This window comes from Dicentrarchus labrax, unplaced genomic scaffold (genome assembly GCF_905237075.1).
Source record: "Dicentrarchus labrax unplaced genomic scaffold, dlabrax2021, whole genome shotgun sequence".
Taxonomy (NCBI): domain Eukaryota; kingdom Metazoa; phylum Chordata; class Actinopteri; family Moronidae; genus Dicentrarchus; species Dicentrarchus labrax.
In genome coordinates this window covers 15,921,824-15,940,182 of record NW_026136718.1, presented here as the reverse complement: position 1 = coordinate 15,940,182, position 18,359 = coordinate 15,921,824, and the positions used below count along the sequence as shown (strand labels likewise).

The 18,359-nt window shown below is 41.2% G+C and overlaps 1 protein-coding gene across 8 annotated transcripts in view; it reads left to right on the top strand.

Moving 5' to 3' along the window:
• The window catches only part of LOC127350225 (unconventional myosin-IXb), a 56,129-nt gene that overhangs the window by 25,928 nt on the left and 11,842 nt on the right, over window positions 1-18,359 (top strand). For 4 of the 8 annotated variants that reach the window (XM_051376632.1, XM_051376631.1, XM_051376636.1 and 1 more), the window contains exons 5-20: window positions 6,315-6,409; window positions 8,944-9,006; window positions 10,559-10,658; window positions 11,089-11,189; window positions 11,621-11,750; window positions 11,848-11,937; window positions 12,277-12,393; window positions 12,561-12,695; window positions 12,974-13,095; window positions 13,268-13,409; window positions 13,524-13,719; window positions 14,774-14,849; window positions 15,400-15,492; window positions 16,997-17,110; window positions 17,951-17,990; window positions 18,161-18,283. In XM_051376632.1, coding sequence (XP_051232592.1) covers window positions 6,315-6,409; window positions 8,944-9,006; window positions 10,559-10,658; window positions 11,089-11,189; window positions 11,621-11,750; window positions 11,848-11,937; window positions 12,277-12,393; window positions 12,561-12,695; window positions 12,974-13,095; window positions 13,268-13,409; window positions 13,524-13,719; window positions 14,774-14,849; window positions 15,400-15,492; window positions 16,997-17,110; window positions 17,951-17,990; window positions 18,161-18,283 — 1,737 coding nt within the window. The remainder of the gene's footprint in view (window positions 1-6,314; window positions 6,410-8,943; window positions 9,007-10,558; window positions 10,659-11,088; window positions 11,190-11,620; window positions 11,751-11,847; window positions 11,938-12,276; window positions 12,394-12,560; window positions 12,696-12,973; window positions 13,096-13,267; window positions 13,410-13,523; window positions 13,720-14,773; window positions 14,850-15,399; window positions 15,493-16,996; window positions 17,111-17,950; window positions 17,991-18,160; window positions 18,284-18,359) is intronic. The other 4 variants (XM_051376638.1, XM_051376634.1, XM_051376633.1 and 1 more) reach the window with 3 other exon arrangements.

The following is an 18,359-nucleotide window of genomic DNA, read 5'->3' as shown; positions in this document are numbered from 1 at the left end:
TGTAATCGCTGACATTTGGACGATCTTATCATAACAACAATGAGGCCTGAAAAGTTTGAATAATGCCACTCTAGCCTTTGCAGCATAATAACCTTTTTTTTTTCCCATCCAGTGAGGGATGTTATTGATTTAGTTGGTAAGGAGAAAATCATCTCCAGACCACTTGGTGAGAAAATATATAGCCTTTTAACTAAAGCGTAACCCCCTAGCCATTAAGTAATTCCCCAGCACTCCTCCATGTCTCACAACTTTAGACAGGAAGTTCCTATCATCCGGAACCCTTTTCAACAGGAAGCAGCTACGACACGGGAAGTAAGTGCAGCAGTTCTCTCTGCCGTTAGCTCTGGGCCTTGTGGGGTGTGGATACACCAAAGTATTGTATTGTTGTTCAGGAAGTGCAGAGGAGTAGCTGGCCATTCTGTCTGCTGATCCATTGTTTATCTCTTAGTTATGGGTTGCACCTCTTTATTTCTAAGCTATATTTGGTCAGGCTGGGTGGCATTGTGTATGAGTCTGGGAAAAGCTGGCATTACCGAATTACTAAGTCACTGCGTCATGTACACGTGTCATTCATTTTATACAGAGACACGCATACAGTATACAAAGGCCTTACTGTAATCATACCATTCAGAATCATATTGAAGACCAGAATGTGCTGTTCCTAACAGGATACAGCTTACATGTAGCAGCATGCTGCAGGCCACTTCAGGGTCTATTCATGGTACTCTGACCACACCACAAGCAAAGGTTTGATGTGGTACCCATGTAGACATGGGTGGAGCTGCTTGAAATTGCTCCAATCTGGTAAAACACCAGACCACAAGAGGAGCCAAACTGGTCCTTGAAAACTTTATTCCAACTATTCCAACCTCTGACATCTTCATTACTTGACCCTCTGTTATGTATGCACACAGGGTGTAGACCAAATAATTTAGACATTTCACAAAAACACTGACATATCTAAATCAGTTTTGATTGACATTGTCAACAGGTGTTTTGACAGCATTTCTGGACTCGTTTTAGGGAAAGGGTACATTTTGTAAATTGCCCAAAATGTAATTCTGCAGAAAAGTTATAATTTAACTATATTGATGAACAGTTGCATTGTTCATGTTGCCATTGCCAATTGCAGCCTTATGATCAGTAGTGGAGTCAGTTGTCTGTTGTGACACCACAGATGATGTATACTCTCGATGTTGAAATACCTGTGTGGTCTGTCATGTTCAGACTAAACATTCCTTAAAGATGAACATTGCAGGAATATTTCAACTAGCTTTATAAGTAATAAAGGAAACGCTGCGTGCTTCAGGTTCCTTCTGAGCTCAACATGGATTGTGGTCTGTCCTGTACACAGCGATACAGTCACTCCCTCATAACCTTGTTGGTTTCTTCTGTTTTCTGTTGATTCAGTTAGTAATTGCTTCGCTGTATCTGTATCAGCATTTTTACATGTTGTCCCTAAAATGTGTGCAGTCACAGTGGGCAGAGACTTTCCCTCTGTTGAACTTTGTTTTCATGTTACTTGTGTAATTGAGATGACATACTTCAGTTAATTATTTTCCATTTACATTATTCTACCCATCCCTGTACAGTTGGGCAAAACATAGCATTTACCTTGAAGTTAGTGCATAGAAGTGTCTGATCTGCTTTCCAGCCATTGCTAATAATAACAATCATCAATTACAATCAACCATTGCATACTGAAGCAATTACAGGTTTTTTTTTCTCTCCTAACCACCACTGCCACCACTTTATTTCCACTATGCTGTCTTCCAGCACAAGTTAGTTTGTTTTCCACTGTAGTTGATTTACTGCTGTGAAGCTGTCATGTGATAACTGGTCTTGTACTTTTCATACATGCTGTATTGTTTAAGTATACTTGGCTTTGTCATAATTTACTGCTTTCTATATGAAGATTAGATTTAGTGGTCCAAATGAAGATTTGTTTTCACAGCCAGTATAACACAAAAACATACATACATATAGACAATACATAAAATTATGTATACATTTTGTTGTGAATCTGTAAATAGTTTATTGCTGCAGCTAACCTTTGTTGTCATTATCAATTAAACTGTTGATTATAAAATAGTGAAAAAATACCATTTCTCAGATCCCAACCTGACATCATCATGCTTGTTTTGTCCAACCAAAACCCAAAGAGGTTCAATTTAACATGATATATAACATCCCACATTTGTGATACAAGAACAAGCAAATATTTGGTATATTTGCTTGATTGATTGTCTATTCATCGACTAATTGATTAATCTCTTAATCCTTTTAAGAACTAATATTCTTATATGTAATTCATCTTCATGGTGAAAGTTTCATCTGGCATATCTAAACTATTTTAGTGACGTGCAAGTCATTTCCCCTAAAAGAGTACTGCTATGTCATTCTCTTCAAAACAAGAAATAAAGTTAAATATTATTAGTTTCTGACCTTCATGCAGTAAATTCATGAAGTGGTTCAGTTTAACCGCATTCACTGGAACATTCACTGTTATTGAATCGAAGCAGCAGCCCCTCGGAGCTCTATTGATGCTGTTTTTTGTTCCTTTTAAGAATCAATTCTTTGTTAACAATTCAGTTGAGTTAAGCTTGAGGGGTTTAAGTGTAGTTGGTGGGATATAGCGGCGGCTTGAAGAAAGGCCAAGCAGAGAGGAGGAACTGTGTAGAGACGTGGTTGCATTCAGTCATTGTCAACATCATGTGATCTCATCGAAGCATTTTTCACATTCATACACAAACAACAAACAGTCATTATTTTGTCACGAAGAACCGTTGGTGTTTGGCCTCAACACTGCAGCTACCAGTGATTATATAGTTCATTATCTTGCAGCATGGTTCTCCAGTTTAACCTGTAATGTAATTGAGGATATGAACCTGAGTTGGGCTTAAAGAACATAGACTGTTATAAGTTGTGGGTGTAAAATGTTTGCAGCTGAATGAGGGAGCATGTCCATCTGGAAGTTTGATGAATTTTTTTGCATGAGCGCCTCGCCTGCCCTTGCCCTCTCAGAATGTGGGAACTGTCTTTGTGGCGGTTGGACATTTAGAGTCCTTTTGTGGGTATCCATGCTGTAGTGAGGTGTCAGTGTCGGGGCCTTGGCAGTGCCTGTGGAAACGTTTAACTGAAGCTCTTTTGAGCAGCTAGAATTAAAAGGATGCAGCAATGCCTCAGTGTCATAGCAATAAGGCCTAGTACCCAAGCATCAGTTTTTACTGATTACTCAGATCATCACAGAAGTGACTTATAAGGGCGCTTACATAAAGGTTGGGGAAGTATGACAACTCTCAGGGCAAAGAAAGTGAGTCAACAGCAAATTTAAATTTGTTGTTTCCGTGAACATCTAATCTTGTATACATCAGTCCTTTAACAGATTGTTCATGTTTGTGCAAGTTTATAGTAGACCTATCATTTAATGCCCTTTTAAAGTATAGAATTTATTCTTTCTCAAACAATGTATAAACTGCTCCCTTTTACAGACACTCCCCTAGTTTGGTTTATAAGCAGAAGTGTGTGTGTGTGTGTGTGTGTGTGTGTGTGTGTGTGTGTGTGTGTGTGTGTGTGTGTGTGTGTGTGTGTGTGTGTGTGTGTGTGTGTGTGTGTGTGTGTGTGTGTGTGTGTGTGTGTGTGTGTGTGTGTGTGTGTGTGTGTTAGGGGGCTGAATGGGGATGTGAGACTTTATTCGGTAAGGTCTGGCTCTGTTGAAGTGGAAATGTACAGGGGAGCGGGCTGCCAGAGTAGCCACCACAGAGAGGAATCTGTTAAGACACTGTTGCACGTCATGAAATGATCACTGGATATGCACACCCACAACATGCAGACATGTACACACTGCAGATGAGCCCCCACCCTGCTTCTTTATCTCTCTCTCTCTCTTTATCTCTCCCTCTGTCTTTCTTTCCTTCTTGCTGTCTATTTCTCACTCTCCTCTTCCTTGTTTTTTTTCCATAACCTCCTTTAGAGCAACCCTTATTTCGTAAGAATGCAGATTAGACCACGTCTTTCCACGGACACGGTTTGACAAGCTGTTGGTCCACTTCCCCATACCTGCTGAGCCTTCCAGCCAATCAGATCGTCTGCTCATTGGCAAGTTAGAATACGAAAGATGCAGTGACATGTTTAGCATTCCCTGCATGGTGCAGCGGCCTGGGCTTTGCAGAGATTTCCCAGGGTTTTGTGTTCTTGGCTGCGAGGTTTGTGGAGTGGGGGTGATCAGAACAGCACTAGGCACAGCAGGCAGCATTGAGCGGTGTGACACTTGGGAGTATCAGCGCCAAAACAAACTTACTGACCCTGAAAACCGGGTACAGAAGTGATGTCGTTTTACTCGTTAATACAGGCAACACCTGAATAAATAAATGTACAATTTTACGCAACAATTTTGGCATTATAAACAGACAGTTGAATGAAGAATAAAACCAGTGTGGTAGAGTTTGTGTGTGGTAAACGCATGCATGCAACAGTGAGATAGAAAGCCCATTGAGTGTGCTAGGTAGGAGCTTTGTCTGAGCAAGTCCAGGTTAGGCTGAGGATGGATAATCTAGTCATGGATAAAAGACAACTGCTTCTCTTTTGTCATCAACATCATGATTATAATAGTTTTGACAGTGAGAATAGACATTGATGCAAAAATATTAATTCCCACTAATCTTCCATCATAACACAATCACAATGTTTTTTTTTAACCATATCATGCAGGTCTACTGAGATCTCAAAAGGGTTTGATGGTTTTAGTGCACAAGTTGTTTCGGAATGGGTATAAAGGAGAAGAAACAATTTAGCAAGACAGAAAAAGAGCTACTGTAGCTTGAGCAGCAGAAATAAAAATAGGTCAGTGGTTCATTCTAAGGAATGTCAATCAGAGTGTGTGCGTGTGCGTGTGCGTGTGTGTGCGTGTGTGTGTGCGTGCGTGCGTGCGTGTGTGTGTGTGTGTGTGTGTGTGTGTGTGTGTGTGTGTGTGTGTGTGTGTGTGTGTGTGTGTGTGTGTGTGTGTGTGTGTGTGTGTGTCCCTTACTCTAATCAGCACCAACACCACTGTATCAAATTCAACCCGTAACTGCATTGGAAGATATAATGTGGCTCCTATTTAACATGCACTGAATCAACTTCCCCTGCGGTGGCCTTTTTGTTGAGTGTGCGCGTGTGCATGTGTGCGCGTCTATCTGTAACCATGTGAGCATGTGCATCACGAAGAAAAAAAAAAAAGAGTGCTATTCTGTTACCATATCAATGCAACAAACAGGGCCCCTCAGCGAGGCATGGTGGCGGTGCTCTGTGTGCCCCAGGCTGGGTTAGCATCAGCCTGTTTCTGTTTCTGGTGTGACACTGCTATACAGAACGGCTGTCCCAACCTCATTTATCATCACTGACCTATGCTTCTCTCTCTCTCTCTCTCTCTCTCTCTTACACACACACGTATACAGAGTGAACAAGTAAGTGAGGGAAAAGTTGTTGAAGGAGGAAAGAAAAGAAAGAGATGGATGGGGAGAGAGTGAGAACAGGGCAAGAGGGGACAACGAGCTGCAGATGCTCACCCCCCTTCTAAGACAGACCTCCACCATATACAAACACACAAGCATGCACGCACACACACACATGCTTAGTCCCACACCCTTGTGCAGTCTCAGCTGCTGTTTAAAAACAAGATTTAACCCCTTGACTGTCTACTTTCTTTATTGTCACGGTGATTTGTTATTATTGTTGCTGTTGTTGACTTCAGTGAGGGTGCTGATGGAAGAGCTGGCCTGAAGGTACACTCCCAGATTGTGCTGCACCCAATAGCACCTCTATATAAGGTTTGATACTCAACAGAGGTCACAGTTGAGTTTCAAAACATCAATAATGAGCAGGAGGGGATTTGAATAAAATTGGGGCTGCACTAGTTTGTAAAAAAAAAAAAATTGCCAGTCTTAAAATCAAGCCTGATATGGTCTCAAACACAAGTCTTAAAAACCAATCAAGATTTAATTTTGTCTCCCTCTCAGTGTTTGAAATGTTTAGTTGTCTGTCACATATAAACCATTTACCTCATTGATTTATTTGATGAAACCATAGGGCTATTGCATTCATCTTGAGAAGGAATTTGTTTTCATGATTTTATGTTTGTCTTTTGTTTCTGCAACTGTGTTATTTGTGCTGCTGCCTGTCTTGTCCAGGAAACCCTTGAAAAGAGTTTTTTAATCTCATTGAGTCTTTTAGTCCTGGTTAAATAAAAACAATTTGGTTACAAACTGTATGGTTTTTGACTTTATACTCATAAACTTACCCTGTGTTTCTGTCCTCTCTTTTTGTCTCTGCCTCAGGCCTTCGGGAACGCCAAGACAGCCCACAACAACAACTCCAGCCGCTTTGGTAAATTCATCCAGGTTAATTACCTGGAGAGTGGAGTGGTCAGAGGGTGAGTAATTAACAGTTGATGCATGTATGTATATTTTTGTATGTGTGTCTTTACGACCAACCACTCTCAACAAGGCCTCACACAAAGTCAAGTCGAGCTGCAATGCACTATTCTGCAGTACAGCACCATTTAGGGACATTTGAAAGATTTTTTTGTGTTTTGTATCCTCTTCCTGTAGCTCGTCATCAGGGTCCTCTACCTCTCTATGGCCTAACTATGGCCCAATATCTTCCTCTTTGCTCTTTTTTATGACTGATCATGTGGATCCCCTCTGTACTGTGTGTACAGACTAAAACTTTTAACCACTAGCATGTCCTTCCTTTTTCTCAGCAGTCAGACTGGTTAGGGGCTGCATCAAAGTCTGATCAGCCATGTCACTTCCTCATTTCTTCATCAGGAGAGGGAAACAGCTGCTCAATACCGTGTCATTAAAAAAGACGACATGTTATTCTATAATTGTGGAGACATTAAAAGCTGAAGGTTTCGCAGAATATTCGGTACAGTGTTCAGACTAAAGGCTGAGAACAGATTTCTAATGGTGGCGTGTAAGGAAAGGTTTTCTACTAGAAATAACATTAGATTTGAAATATGTAAATGCCTGTTAGCGACAGCTGTTCAGCTCAACAGTAAGTGGGCATCCCCATCTTGATTATCTCCCTAATGGCACCAGGTCTCATCATACTCTATCGAATTGCTTACCCTGAGAAGGGTCTGTAATCCAGTCAGGAGAGTTAATTTTAGTAGGCTGATGTTCTTCTGTGCAACCCAGAAGAACCCACTTAAAACAAGGAAATGCTGAAAACCATGAATGTAGTCAAACCAAAACATTTTGCTTAGCTTACTAGGTTTTACTAGTGTAGCTTTCTGCTTTACATCAGTAAAGTGTTGGACTCACCACAGCTCTGCTCTGCAGACCTAACAAAGGCTGCCTGTCTATCTCTTCATCTCCAGTGGCAGCCATTCAGACAGTCAATAGAGGAGATTAACAAAGGGAAGGCTGCTGTTCCGCTCTGCTTTCTGAGCAGACTGACAGAAGGGATATTTTTACGCTCTCTCTCTCTCTCTGTGGGTCTCTGTTCGGCTAATCCATCCTCACTGGCATCTGAGCAAGATGGGGCAGAATGATGACAAGGAACACACACTTCAGAGGAGGTGTAAAAAGGAGGTGGTGTGTCAGTGAAAGATGTCTGAGCACAAACATGCACTGACTGTATGGATGTTTCTGCATAAATGTGTTGTGAAACTTCTGTTACCCCTCTGGCACATGCTGACAGACGTACTGTGCAGCCAGCTTGTCTGTCGGCTCCTCTGTACTTTACTGAAAAGAAGTCCCTATCAATGTACTGTTCTTGATTAGAGCACTTCATATGGACAAGAACTCATGGGTTCAGGTGTGAAACAAATTACCAAAAACATTTGAAATACTGGACACATCTACAAGGACTTTGGATGCCTATTTTAGGGGACTTCTGCTTAAGCTTTTCAAGAAGTAGCATTAGAAGTAAAAGCCCACATGGCTTGTATTTCTGTATATATTCATAGATCTCTACCAACCTCTTGACACAGTTAATGTCTGTGTGCGTGCCTGTGACTGACTGGAACTGGTTCAAAGGGTAGTCTAATCTAAATGACTGTCAGATACTCTGGGCATGTCACAAGGATCTGTCCTGTAAAAAAAACATAAAAAACATACAGTTTATATGTACAACTTGAACTTACTTGGAAAAAAAAACATTGTAAATTACGGTTTAATCAGTAAGACACCTACAACAAATCACACCCCAACATATAATTTTATGTTAAGAAAGTGATTTGTTTTTTGCGTAGTTGCAGTGAGTATTCCGAGAAAAAGGGAAAGGGAAAAGAGAACTTAATCTAGCGGATGTTTAAAGTAGGTGTATGAGCTTGATCTCAATCGGTCTATAGTTGTGGTTTCAGTTTTAGCAGATGGACACAACTGTGTTTCTCACAGCACAACTCTATTCTTAGTGTGCCATGAGGACTGGCGTCAGTGTTGTTTTTGCCTGGCTATAGAAAAAACAACTCGACTTATAAAATCTGATTTAGACAACTTTATGGGCTTGGCCTGCTGTAGTGGGTAAATAACACTGCTTTTACAATTGCATATCTCATGACTGCAGTGGTCTGAAAGCATACCTCTACCCCTGCAGTAGCCTTCTAGTCTCTTCTGTCTGTCTATATTATAAAATACAGTAAAATGAACAAATGCCAGAGTTATCTGTTAGTCGTCGTTGTGTGTTGCTATGTGGTGTGTTTGATGTGCTACAATCCATCTGAACGCTTTGTTCACTCTTTGATTGTTCCTACCATCTGCCCTCACTTCCCCTACTGCTCCTCCCCTCATTTTTTATTGCCAGCCCACTTTCACATATGACCTAAAAACAAACACACACACACACACTCATAAGGACAGAGCTGAGTGACCTTTAGTGTTAAGTGATTCATCCTCATTGTCTTCTTCCCCTTTTTTCTTGTCCTCTTCTACTCCCCCTCCCTCTCTTTCTCTCTTTAAGGGCTGTGGTGGAGAAGTATCTCCTGGAGAAGTCTCGTCTGGTCTCCAGGGAGAAGAATGAGAGGTGAGAAGGGACAGGAGGGGTCTTAACCCTTCACCCCCACTGACCTTCATGGGCCCCTCTGTACAAACATCGGGAGCCACTGATGGTTGGATATTAAGTTCAACTGAAGGCTTCAGTCTGTAGTTTTGGACTTTACATGTCCTTCTGCCTAAACGCTTACACACCCTCATACATGTGCTCACATATTCAGACACTGTAGATTGAGATATTAGCCACCTAAATGCTTGATTATCTACCCATGTTAATACTAGCATTGAGCTGTGTGTCTATAGTGAACTGAATACACTGACGTCAAGTGGACATGTACTATACAGTGTGGACACTTGGTAGGACTGTTAATGCTGCAGTTTGAATGTAGCAGTGATTTCAATGCAACCTCCAATGACTCCTGTTTGGAGTCATTGTGGTGAAGAATGAACTGTTATTAACTGAAAGAAATAATGATTTTTCTGTCCGTTCTGAGAGAGACTGCATTACTTACCACGTTGTCTGTCACTCTTCCTTTATACCATGTAAGTTACTCACTATGACATTTACTACCACCTCGACTAATGGTCTGTTGCTTCTTGTGTGACTAATATGCAAACAAATATTAGGTAATTGAGAAATACAGTCAGGTGTTGGGAAGGGACCAAATCCTCTGCTCTTATTTCAGTTTTAGTCATATATCATACATATGAATGAGTCAAAAGAAGAGACAGATACATTTTGAACAAAAAAAACAACTGACTTTAATATGAATGATTTCGTATTGACTGATAGATAGTTGGTAGATGGTATTGATTTAACTGTTTCAACTGATTGACACAGGAAGGCTTTTTCTAACTACACAAGTCAAGTTTTACTCTTTTCATTTTTAGATTCCCACAGATAAAGATATGCGCAAGCACTTGTGAAGCTTTGTCTGTGAAACCACAGTCTGCCACTGAGCAGCTCAGCTGACGTAGTTAATGCCTTGTTGATGAGAAAAACAAATTCTAGTTTTGAGTGGGAAGATTTACTTTTTAGAGTTACTTTTGCACCTTTCCTGTCCAGACTTTCCCAGCTAGTTTTAGTCACCTTCCATTAAGAAAGCCGGCTGCCTTAACCTTCAGGCTATTATCAGCATGCACAGTGTATTGTTAATCACCTAGCCTACAGTTGCCGTTGACTGTGCATCTTGCCTGTCTCATCAGGGAGTGACTCTACTGTATGATGTCATTGTTTTTTAGTGATAAGTGTGGAAACTCATTACTCCCGTGTGCTTTTACAACAAAGCTTTGCCGCCTGTTTACCTACCTGCTCACTGGTAGCAAGTGGAAAACTCAACATCATTAAGCTCCAGACATTGTCTTCTTTCTATTAGCTTTTTACAATGTGTTGACTTTTGATGTATCACCAAAACTACCCCTTATTTGTGCCCATAAACATGAAGCTCATATTCACTGATCACCAGATAATAAAACAAACAAATAATGGATGCACAAAATAATTAATTGAACCCTTTAAGTACAGTTTAAAGAACAGTAATACCACGGTATAGTACAGGCTTTAACATGTGTTGTTTTTCCAGGAACTACCATGTGTTTTACTACCTGTTGTTGGGAGCTTCAGAGGAGGAGAGAAAGGAGTTCAAGTTGCTGCCACCTGAAGAATACTTCTACCTCAAGCAGGTAACGCACTCCACCGCCCCTCACATCCTGCAGTTTATATAATTTGATATAGACAGCAAAAATCTTGACTCCTCACTTCACTCACTGGTATTCTACCCTGTTCAGTCTGCTCAACCCACTGAATAACCTTCCAACTGTGGTAACAAAATATAACCCATTTTTGTGACCTTTAAGGTAACATTGTAACTCACTGAGAGTGGACCCTGCATTCATGAAGACTGTCAAGCTTCTGAATAAGCTGCTGTATACACCCCCAGCTTACTACGCACATGTGTTCTGCATATTAATGAAGCAGTCTTTGTTCTCTCTCACACTTTTTATTCCACTCTTTCCTCACCCTCCTTTTCATCAACTGCTGTTCTTCACCTGCTTGTGTGTCCTTTTTGTAATTTTTTATACATCCCTACCAACTGACTGTCTTTCCCTGTAGCAAAACTTTAAGATAGAAGATGAGGAAGATCTGCGCCATGACTTCGAAAGGCTGCAGCAGGCAATGGAGATGGTTGGCTTCCTTCCCGCCACCAAGAAACAGTAAGTGAATCAGTGAAGTGTAGTGTGTATAATGCAGGAAATAATGTTCTTTCAGACATGTTGAAGGGATTGTGTTGAAAAACCACCCTGAAGCATCTTTCCACTCAGTCCTGGAAATAGAGGTTATGTTGGTCCCAACATTGAGTCACATTACCGAAAATATAAATTATATAAATTACAACAAAGAGACTATTTTTAGAGCACCAACAGAACAACAATAGCTGCATCTAATGGGATAATAATGTAGCAGTTTATTAGAGACAATGTGCAGATGCAGCTCCACACAATGATTCTATTCAGTTTACTAGTTATCAATCATAAACAGATGATAAAACAGAGGAACAGTGTGTGAAGCATTGTTCCTGCATTTGTCATAAGACTGTATTGTTGCTGTTGCTTTCAGTTTATGCATTATTCTGACCGTGTTGCAGGATCTTTTCTGTGCTTTCGGCCATCTTGTATCTCGGCAACGTGACCTACAGGAGGAAGTCGACAGGCCGAGACGAGGGGTTAGATGTTGGACCACCAGAGGTCCTGGCTACACTCTCTGACCTGCTAAAGGTAACATAGGTGTTTGTTTCTGTGGTTTTCCATTCTTCACTATGTCTGGCGAGTCATCTGTGACAGTTGGCTTTAACCTGCGTCTGTTCCCTCTCAGGTTAAAGAGGAGCTGCTGGTCGAGGCGCTGACGAAGAGGAAAACGGTGACAGTCAACGACAAGCTGATCCTTCCCTACAGCCACTCTGAGGTAGGCACCAGCCATGAAGACATCTCTGAACCCTGTCATTACTATAGTAGTGTTCAACTGCACAGTAATTGGTGGCCTTGTGTGTCTGCTTCTTCTTTTTGCCTTTCTGCTTCTTTATTAATACTACACTTAGATCTCTCCTTCCTGTCAGTGTAATGTTCAACTTTTTATATACTCCACACCCTCCTTCTTCTGTTTTTTAATCAGTTAAAGCTGTCATTTACGTTTGTCTTTGTCTCAATTTTGCTGTTATATAATCTGATTCCAAATAACTTTTTTTTTTTTCCTTCTGTTACGTCTATTGAAGTTTAATGCATCATCCCCTCTTTCACTCCTCAGGCTATCACAGCCAGAGACTCCATGGCCAAATCCTTGTACAGCGCCTTGTTTGACTGGATCGTCCTACGGATCAATCATGCACTGCTTAACAAGAAAGATATGGAGGAATCTGTGCCAGTGAGAGACAAACACACGCACACACACAACAACACAAAATAAGTGCACAAGACGATCACCCTACATCAATAAATTTAGTATTGTTATTTTGGGGGTGATAATTGTTACACATTCGCCTTCCTGCTCCTCATTAGTGTTCAGTTGGTGTTCAATCTCGTGTCTTCCAGTGCTTGTCCATTGGTGTCCTGGACATTTTTGGCTTTGAGGACTTTGAGACCAACAGCTTCGAGCAGTTCTGCATCAACTATGCAAATGAGCAGCTGCAGTATTATTTCAACCACCACATCTTCAATCTGGAGCAGGTAAGTGGTCTTCTTTCATTTGCCCCATCCCAAAATCTTGACACACTAACTGTGATTCAAACTTACGACTCTCTCCTCTGCTCTGTGTTTATATCAAAGACTACTTAAATAGTGACTCATCCAAGCATTTCCTCATCTTGGAAGGGTTTATCTTATCCCACAAAGTTAGATTTATTGTTAGAACATTTAGGTATTCAGTCAAACTTGACTTGAAAACAGTATCCTGGTGCAACTTTTTAGCATATACATAAAAGAAATTGTTTTGTTCTTGCCTACAGGAGGAGTACCAAGCAGAGGGAATCACTTGGCACAACATCGACTACACAGACAATGTAGGCTGTATCCACCTCATCAGCAAGAAACCCACAGGCCTGCTCTACCTGCTGGATGAGGAGAGCAAGTAAGAACAGTTACAGATGATTCACACGGTTTCATTCATATTTTATGGTTGCAAGTAGGAATTAAGTTTTGTTTTTAATCAGTTCAAACTGCCCATTAATCTGTCACATATTTTTTTCCTATTCCTATTCATCCTTCTTGCCTCTTTTCTTCTCTCTGTGCTTGTACTCCAGCTTTCCCCGCGCCACAGATGAGACATTATTAGCTAAATTCAAGCAGCAGCACCAGGGGAACAAATACTTTGTCCCCACACCGGTCATGGAACCTGCCTTCGTCATTCGACACTTTGCTGGGAAAGTCAAATATCAAATCAAGGTAAGCATGATACAGAGAATACATCAGGTAACTCAAGCAAAAGAGTTTGAATTATACTTAAATATGAGCTAATGGTGCACTTTTTAATGTTCTTGATATATTCAACCTCACCAGGATTTCCGGGAGAAGAACACGGACCACATGCGTCCAGACATCGTGGCGTTGTTGCGGAGTAGCGACCGTGCATATGTGCGGCAGCTCATCGGCATGGACCCAGTGGCCATGTTTCGATGGGGCATCCTGCGCGCCACCATCAGAGGCATTGCTGCTTTTAACGAAGCTGGCCGGTCCTGGGCTGCTAAAACTTCAGGTACATTATTAGTGTAACGGTGTCAGCCCATCTTGGGTGACATAATCTTTAAAGAATGATGGTTCAAAATCTTTCTTGGCGTGCTTTTTTCTAGTTGATACCTTGCTGAAGCTATCTTTATTATGTTAAATCTGCAGTAGGTAACTTTTTTATTAAAAAAAAACATTTTTTGTCATTATTGCTAAAGTTTTCACTATATCCTGACAGTTGTACACAAGACAGATAATATGTGAAAAAATCAGGTTCCTCTGGCTCTCAATGGTATTTGTAAGAATCCATGGGCCTGAACAAAAACAACCAATCAGAGCCGAGAAAGATATAGATATAAGACTCTTTGTGTTGGAATTTGGAAGATAGTTGTTTGTTGAGTCTCTTTCCCAGGGTCACAACGTTTCTGAATTTGACGCCTTTGGAATGAGACTTAACAATCACCCATCGTACTTGTCTCTGATTGGTTGTTTTCATTCAGGCCCAGTGGATTCTTGCAAATGCCATTAGGAGCACTAGGAGGAGCCAGAGGGACCCGATTTCACATATTATCTGTCTCGTGCACTAATGTCAGGATATAAGCTTCAGCAAATATGACAAAACATTTTTATAAACATGACCTACTGCAGCTTTAAGGCTAAATAAAGACTAACTTTCTTGTGTCTAGTCTTCATCAGAAAGTGTCATATACGAACTGCCTTCACTACACTTGTGTAGCTCATACCACAACTTCAGAGTACTGCAGTTTCTCTGCTTTGTAATTAGCCTTTCAGGTCAGCACATAGAGGAATATGGAGAAATGTGGGCTTTAGGAGGTTTTGTCATTTTCCATGCAATTCTCAATCCTCCAGACTATTTTTGTGCTCTCATATGTAGCCCATTGACGTAGGAGCCTTTTTATGTGGATTAACAAGATTAAATAAAGTTAAAACAAAAACCAAAACATTAAAAACTGCTGCAGTCATATGTCTCTGATCAACCTTTGTTTTACTTGAAAGCCTACTTATGATAGATTTCACTTACTAATAATGCATATTAATTGGGTGTTTGTGTTTTTTTGTTTTAGGTGTAGTCCGTCCAAACTCTAGGACCCCCTTAGGAGAGCTGAAGCGATCCAATGCCCCAATAGACAGAATGTACAAGTAAGTAATGTACATGATTGAATATAAAACTATGATACATGTCTCACTTGGTCTTTGTTGTGTTTGGACTGGTTTCCTAACTTTCAGGTCTGTTTCCTCTGGAGGAATCTGTCTGCTGTAGCACCTGTGGACATGGAGGCAGACTGTTGGTCCCGTTTACTTTGTTGTCAATAACAGACTAATTATTTTAAATAGGATCTATGTAATATACAGCCCCCATGAAGCTGCAGTTCTTCCACTTATAAACTACATAGCAACATATTTCCTGTATAAAGCTCCTTGTTAAAGGTGAAGGAAATGTTTTAAATGGTTGGTGAACTGTGGACCTCCACATTTACCCTGTGGTGCTGGATGAGATGAGGAAGGACAATGTCAGACACCTGAGTTACTATAACATATCTGAACTGAATCCATAAACACTGACAAAAACACAGCCTTTTTTTACGTCACCCTGACAGATGAATCCTCCTTCATCTTATCTCAGTCACCCATATCCTCTCCACCCTTTGGTGACCCCAGTGTGTGCGGTTCTCTCCTCTCCCCTCCACAGACGAGCGTCTATGCTCGATTTCTACTTTGATCACTCAGAGGAGCGCCCTCTAGAGGCCTTTGAAGACATCTTTGCTAGCTATGAGAGTAAGAAGTAAGTGCATTTGGTGGACAGGAGAAAGGAATGAAGACATGAGGCCAAGCAGGAAGGATTTGTGTTTTGTTTTGGGTAATAGATATCGGTTTGCTTCATTTTCTGAGTCTGCTCCCATTTAAAAAAAAAAAAAAATATATATATATATATGTCTCAATCGCTTTTAGATATTTAATATAGTTGAATCCAAACCAGTATATCAAATGGGTTTTATCAAAGACGGTCCGGCTTGTCAAATGTTGCAGTGTCTGCTTCTTTAAATATTAAAAGTAGCCAAGGAAGTCCAGTATACTGATATAACGCTGTACAACAAAGTTGCCATTTACCTTGCTTACCCTCTCTTCCCTCACTGTAATCCCCATCTTTGCTATAGTTGTGATAATCTCTCTCCCTCCTCATGTTTATTGTTCTTGCTATAGAGTACAGGAAGGTGTTTGTACTGGCCTACTCTGATTAGGCACCCAGATTACTTACATCAACTGTGGAGCTGTTGGAAGTACGCATGTATTCATACACATACAGAGGCAAAGTCAAATAGACAAAGAGAATTGGGGGAGCTTTCTCAAAATGAAACTAAACCATGAAGAATATTTTTGGATTGTCGGGCCCTCTGAATCTTGACCTTATACCTCCTGCTTTCAGATCTAAAATTACTGGGTTTTTTTTCCAGTACCTGAACTGATTTGAACCCCCCTAAGCATAATTACCATTATTAAATCATCCAGCCCCTAGAATATCTGTAAACACTGAGGTATAGAGGTCAGATTTACTGTGACTCATTTCACTGTGTATATTGCCCATTCCTTCTATGCCTGACCTCTGTTTTCATGGTCAGCCATGGTAAGTATAGAAAAGTATTGCATGGACAAGCTCTGGGACACAGAAAAGTTCCCACATTAACCTCACCAAATCCAGTGTCCAGTGTAACACCAGTCCCAATGAAAGTACCATAAATCCAAACAGCCTCACCAGTAACAACTTACAGCCACACAGCCAGTAACAAGCCCAGCATGGAAACAGACAGCCAGCCACACGGTCAGCTCAGCTCTGCATGTTAACTACCACGGTGGCAGGGATATGGGTGTGAATACAAACCCCTGTGTGCCCCCATCTTTCTTTGTGTGTGTGTGTGTGTGTGTGTGTTTTGTTCTTAAAAGAGATCTGGCAGCATGGTTGGGTGGTCTAGTGTGTCTTGTGGTTTTCATGTACATAAACATGAACAGTGCAAGAATACATTTTGTGGGTTATTCTTCATGGATGAGCAGAGCATGAAGTTCCCCTTGATGTCAGACCTCCAGCCATCCTGCAGTGTGTATTCTTGTCTTGAGTAACTGCAGGGGTGTGTTTTCTCCAAAGGTGTCCTAACAGGGGTGTTCTATCATGCCCTCTTTACGTTTTTTTTTTCCCCTTCCTCCTTTTGTCGGTTTTCCCCCTCCCTTCTCCTGCACCCAATACTCCCCCTGTCTTTCCCTCTGCACACTGGGTTTGTGTGTGGTGTGATTAGAGACATGCATGCAGAGATCATCAGCTCCATTAAGAACTTGCAGTTGGATGGTGAGGACCCTCGCAAGCTGCTGCAGTCCTGGGGTCGCCTCCGCTTCCCTCGACACGTTCTCCAGTGAGTCTGCAGGCAGACCTGGCATCAGCTCTTCGCCAGATCAGTCCAGTCTAGTTGACTTAGGCAGAACATGCTCCTATTAAAGATTTTTTTTCAAGACGAATGTCAACTCTCCTCAACTCATTTAGACCAGCCATGTTCCGCTCATAAACAACTTTAACGTAACCAGCCATAGAAACTTATATTCATACCCCCTTTTCTCAATGGATCATTAATGTCTCATGTGATCTAATCTAATAAAAATATCAAACACACATTATATTATTAGCTCTATTTGCAGATACTATCTATTTTTCTCAAAGGCTAAAGCTGAAATGCCTTAAATACCTCTGTTAACTGCTGCATGAACATCATCAGAAGACTTCGCTGGCATGTGAGGTCTTTTAGAGCATCTTGTGGAAATATGTCCCAGCAGCCTTGCAGCATGTTAGAACTGTTACTGGTTACAGGAAGTTCTGCCGTCAGAGAAAACTGAATATAAATTTAGGGCCCTTTTTATGCAGTGAAGATAGTAAGAGAGCATGTCTGTATGGTGAGTCTCTGCTGGGCTGATTGTTCAGAGTTACATCCCGTCTCTTACAGCAAACTCCCTCCACCTCCTACTCTCTGTCATCCTTACCCTCTCACTCATTCATGCCTTGTCTCTGCTCGTCATTCATCCCGTCTTCCAGGTGTAACCCTGGATTTCATCACTGACTGACAGCGCATGAAGAAGTCAACCGTCCGTACTAACCCGGCTTCACAAACTCCATCCACTACTTGTTCCATTTTCTTGCCACAGGCCTTAAATGATTCAGTCCTTCTAACTCACCATGCATCTTCTTTCTCCCCTTTTCACAGGAAAAACAAGAACACCAAACAGAGGCAGGTTATCCCCAAGGTAAACCTGAGCAAAGACCCCAACTTTAGAGCCAGATAAAGAGAATATAACATTTCAGTCATATAAAATAATTTGTTTGTTGTGATTTTATTAGTTTAGCCACCATTTACTTAGAATCATAATGATTGAGTGGAAGTAGGAAATTAATTTACTTTATTACTGCTTTGCAGAGTTTGCTGGATTCTCGGTCTCTGAAGTTCATTGTGAGCCTGACGCTGCACGATCGCACTACCAAGTCTCTGCTCCACCTGCACAAGAAGAAGAAGCCCCCGAGCATCAGTGCCCAGTTCCAGGTAATGTTACCTACAACAGTTTGCACACAGAAACACAAACACTCCTTCCAGCATTAACCCTCAACATTCAGCAAAC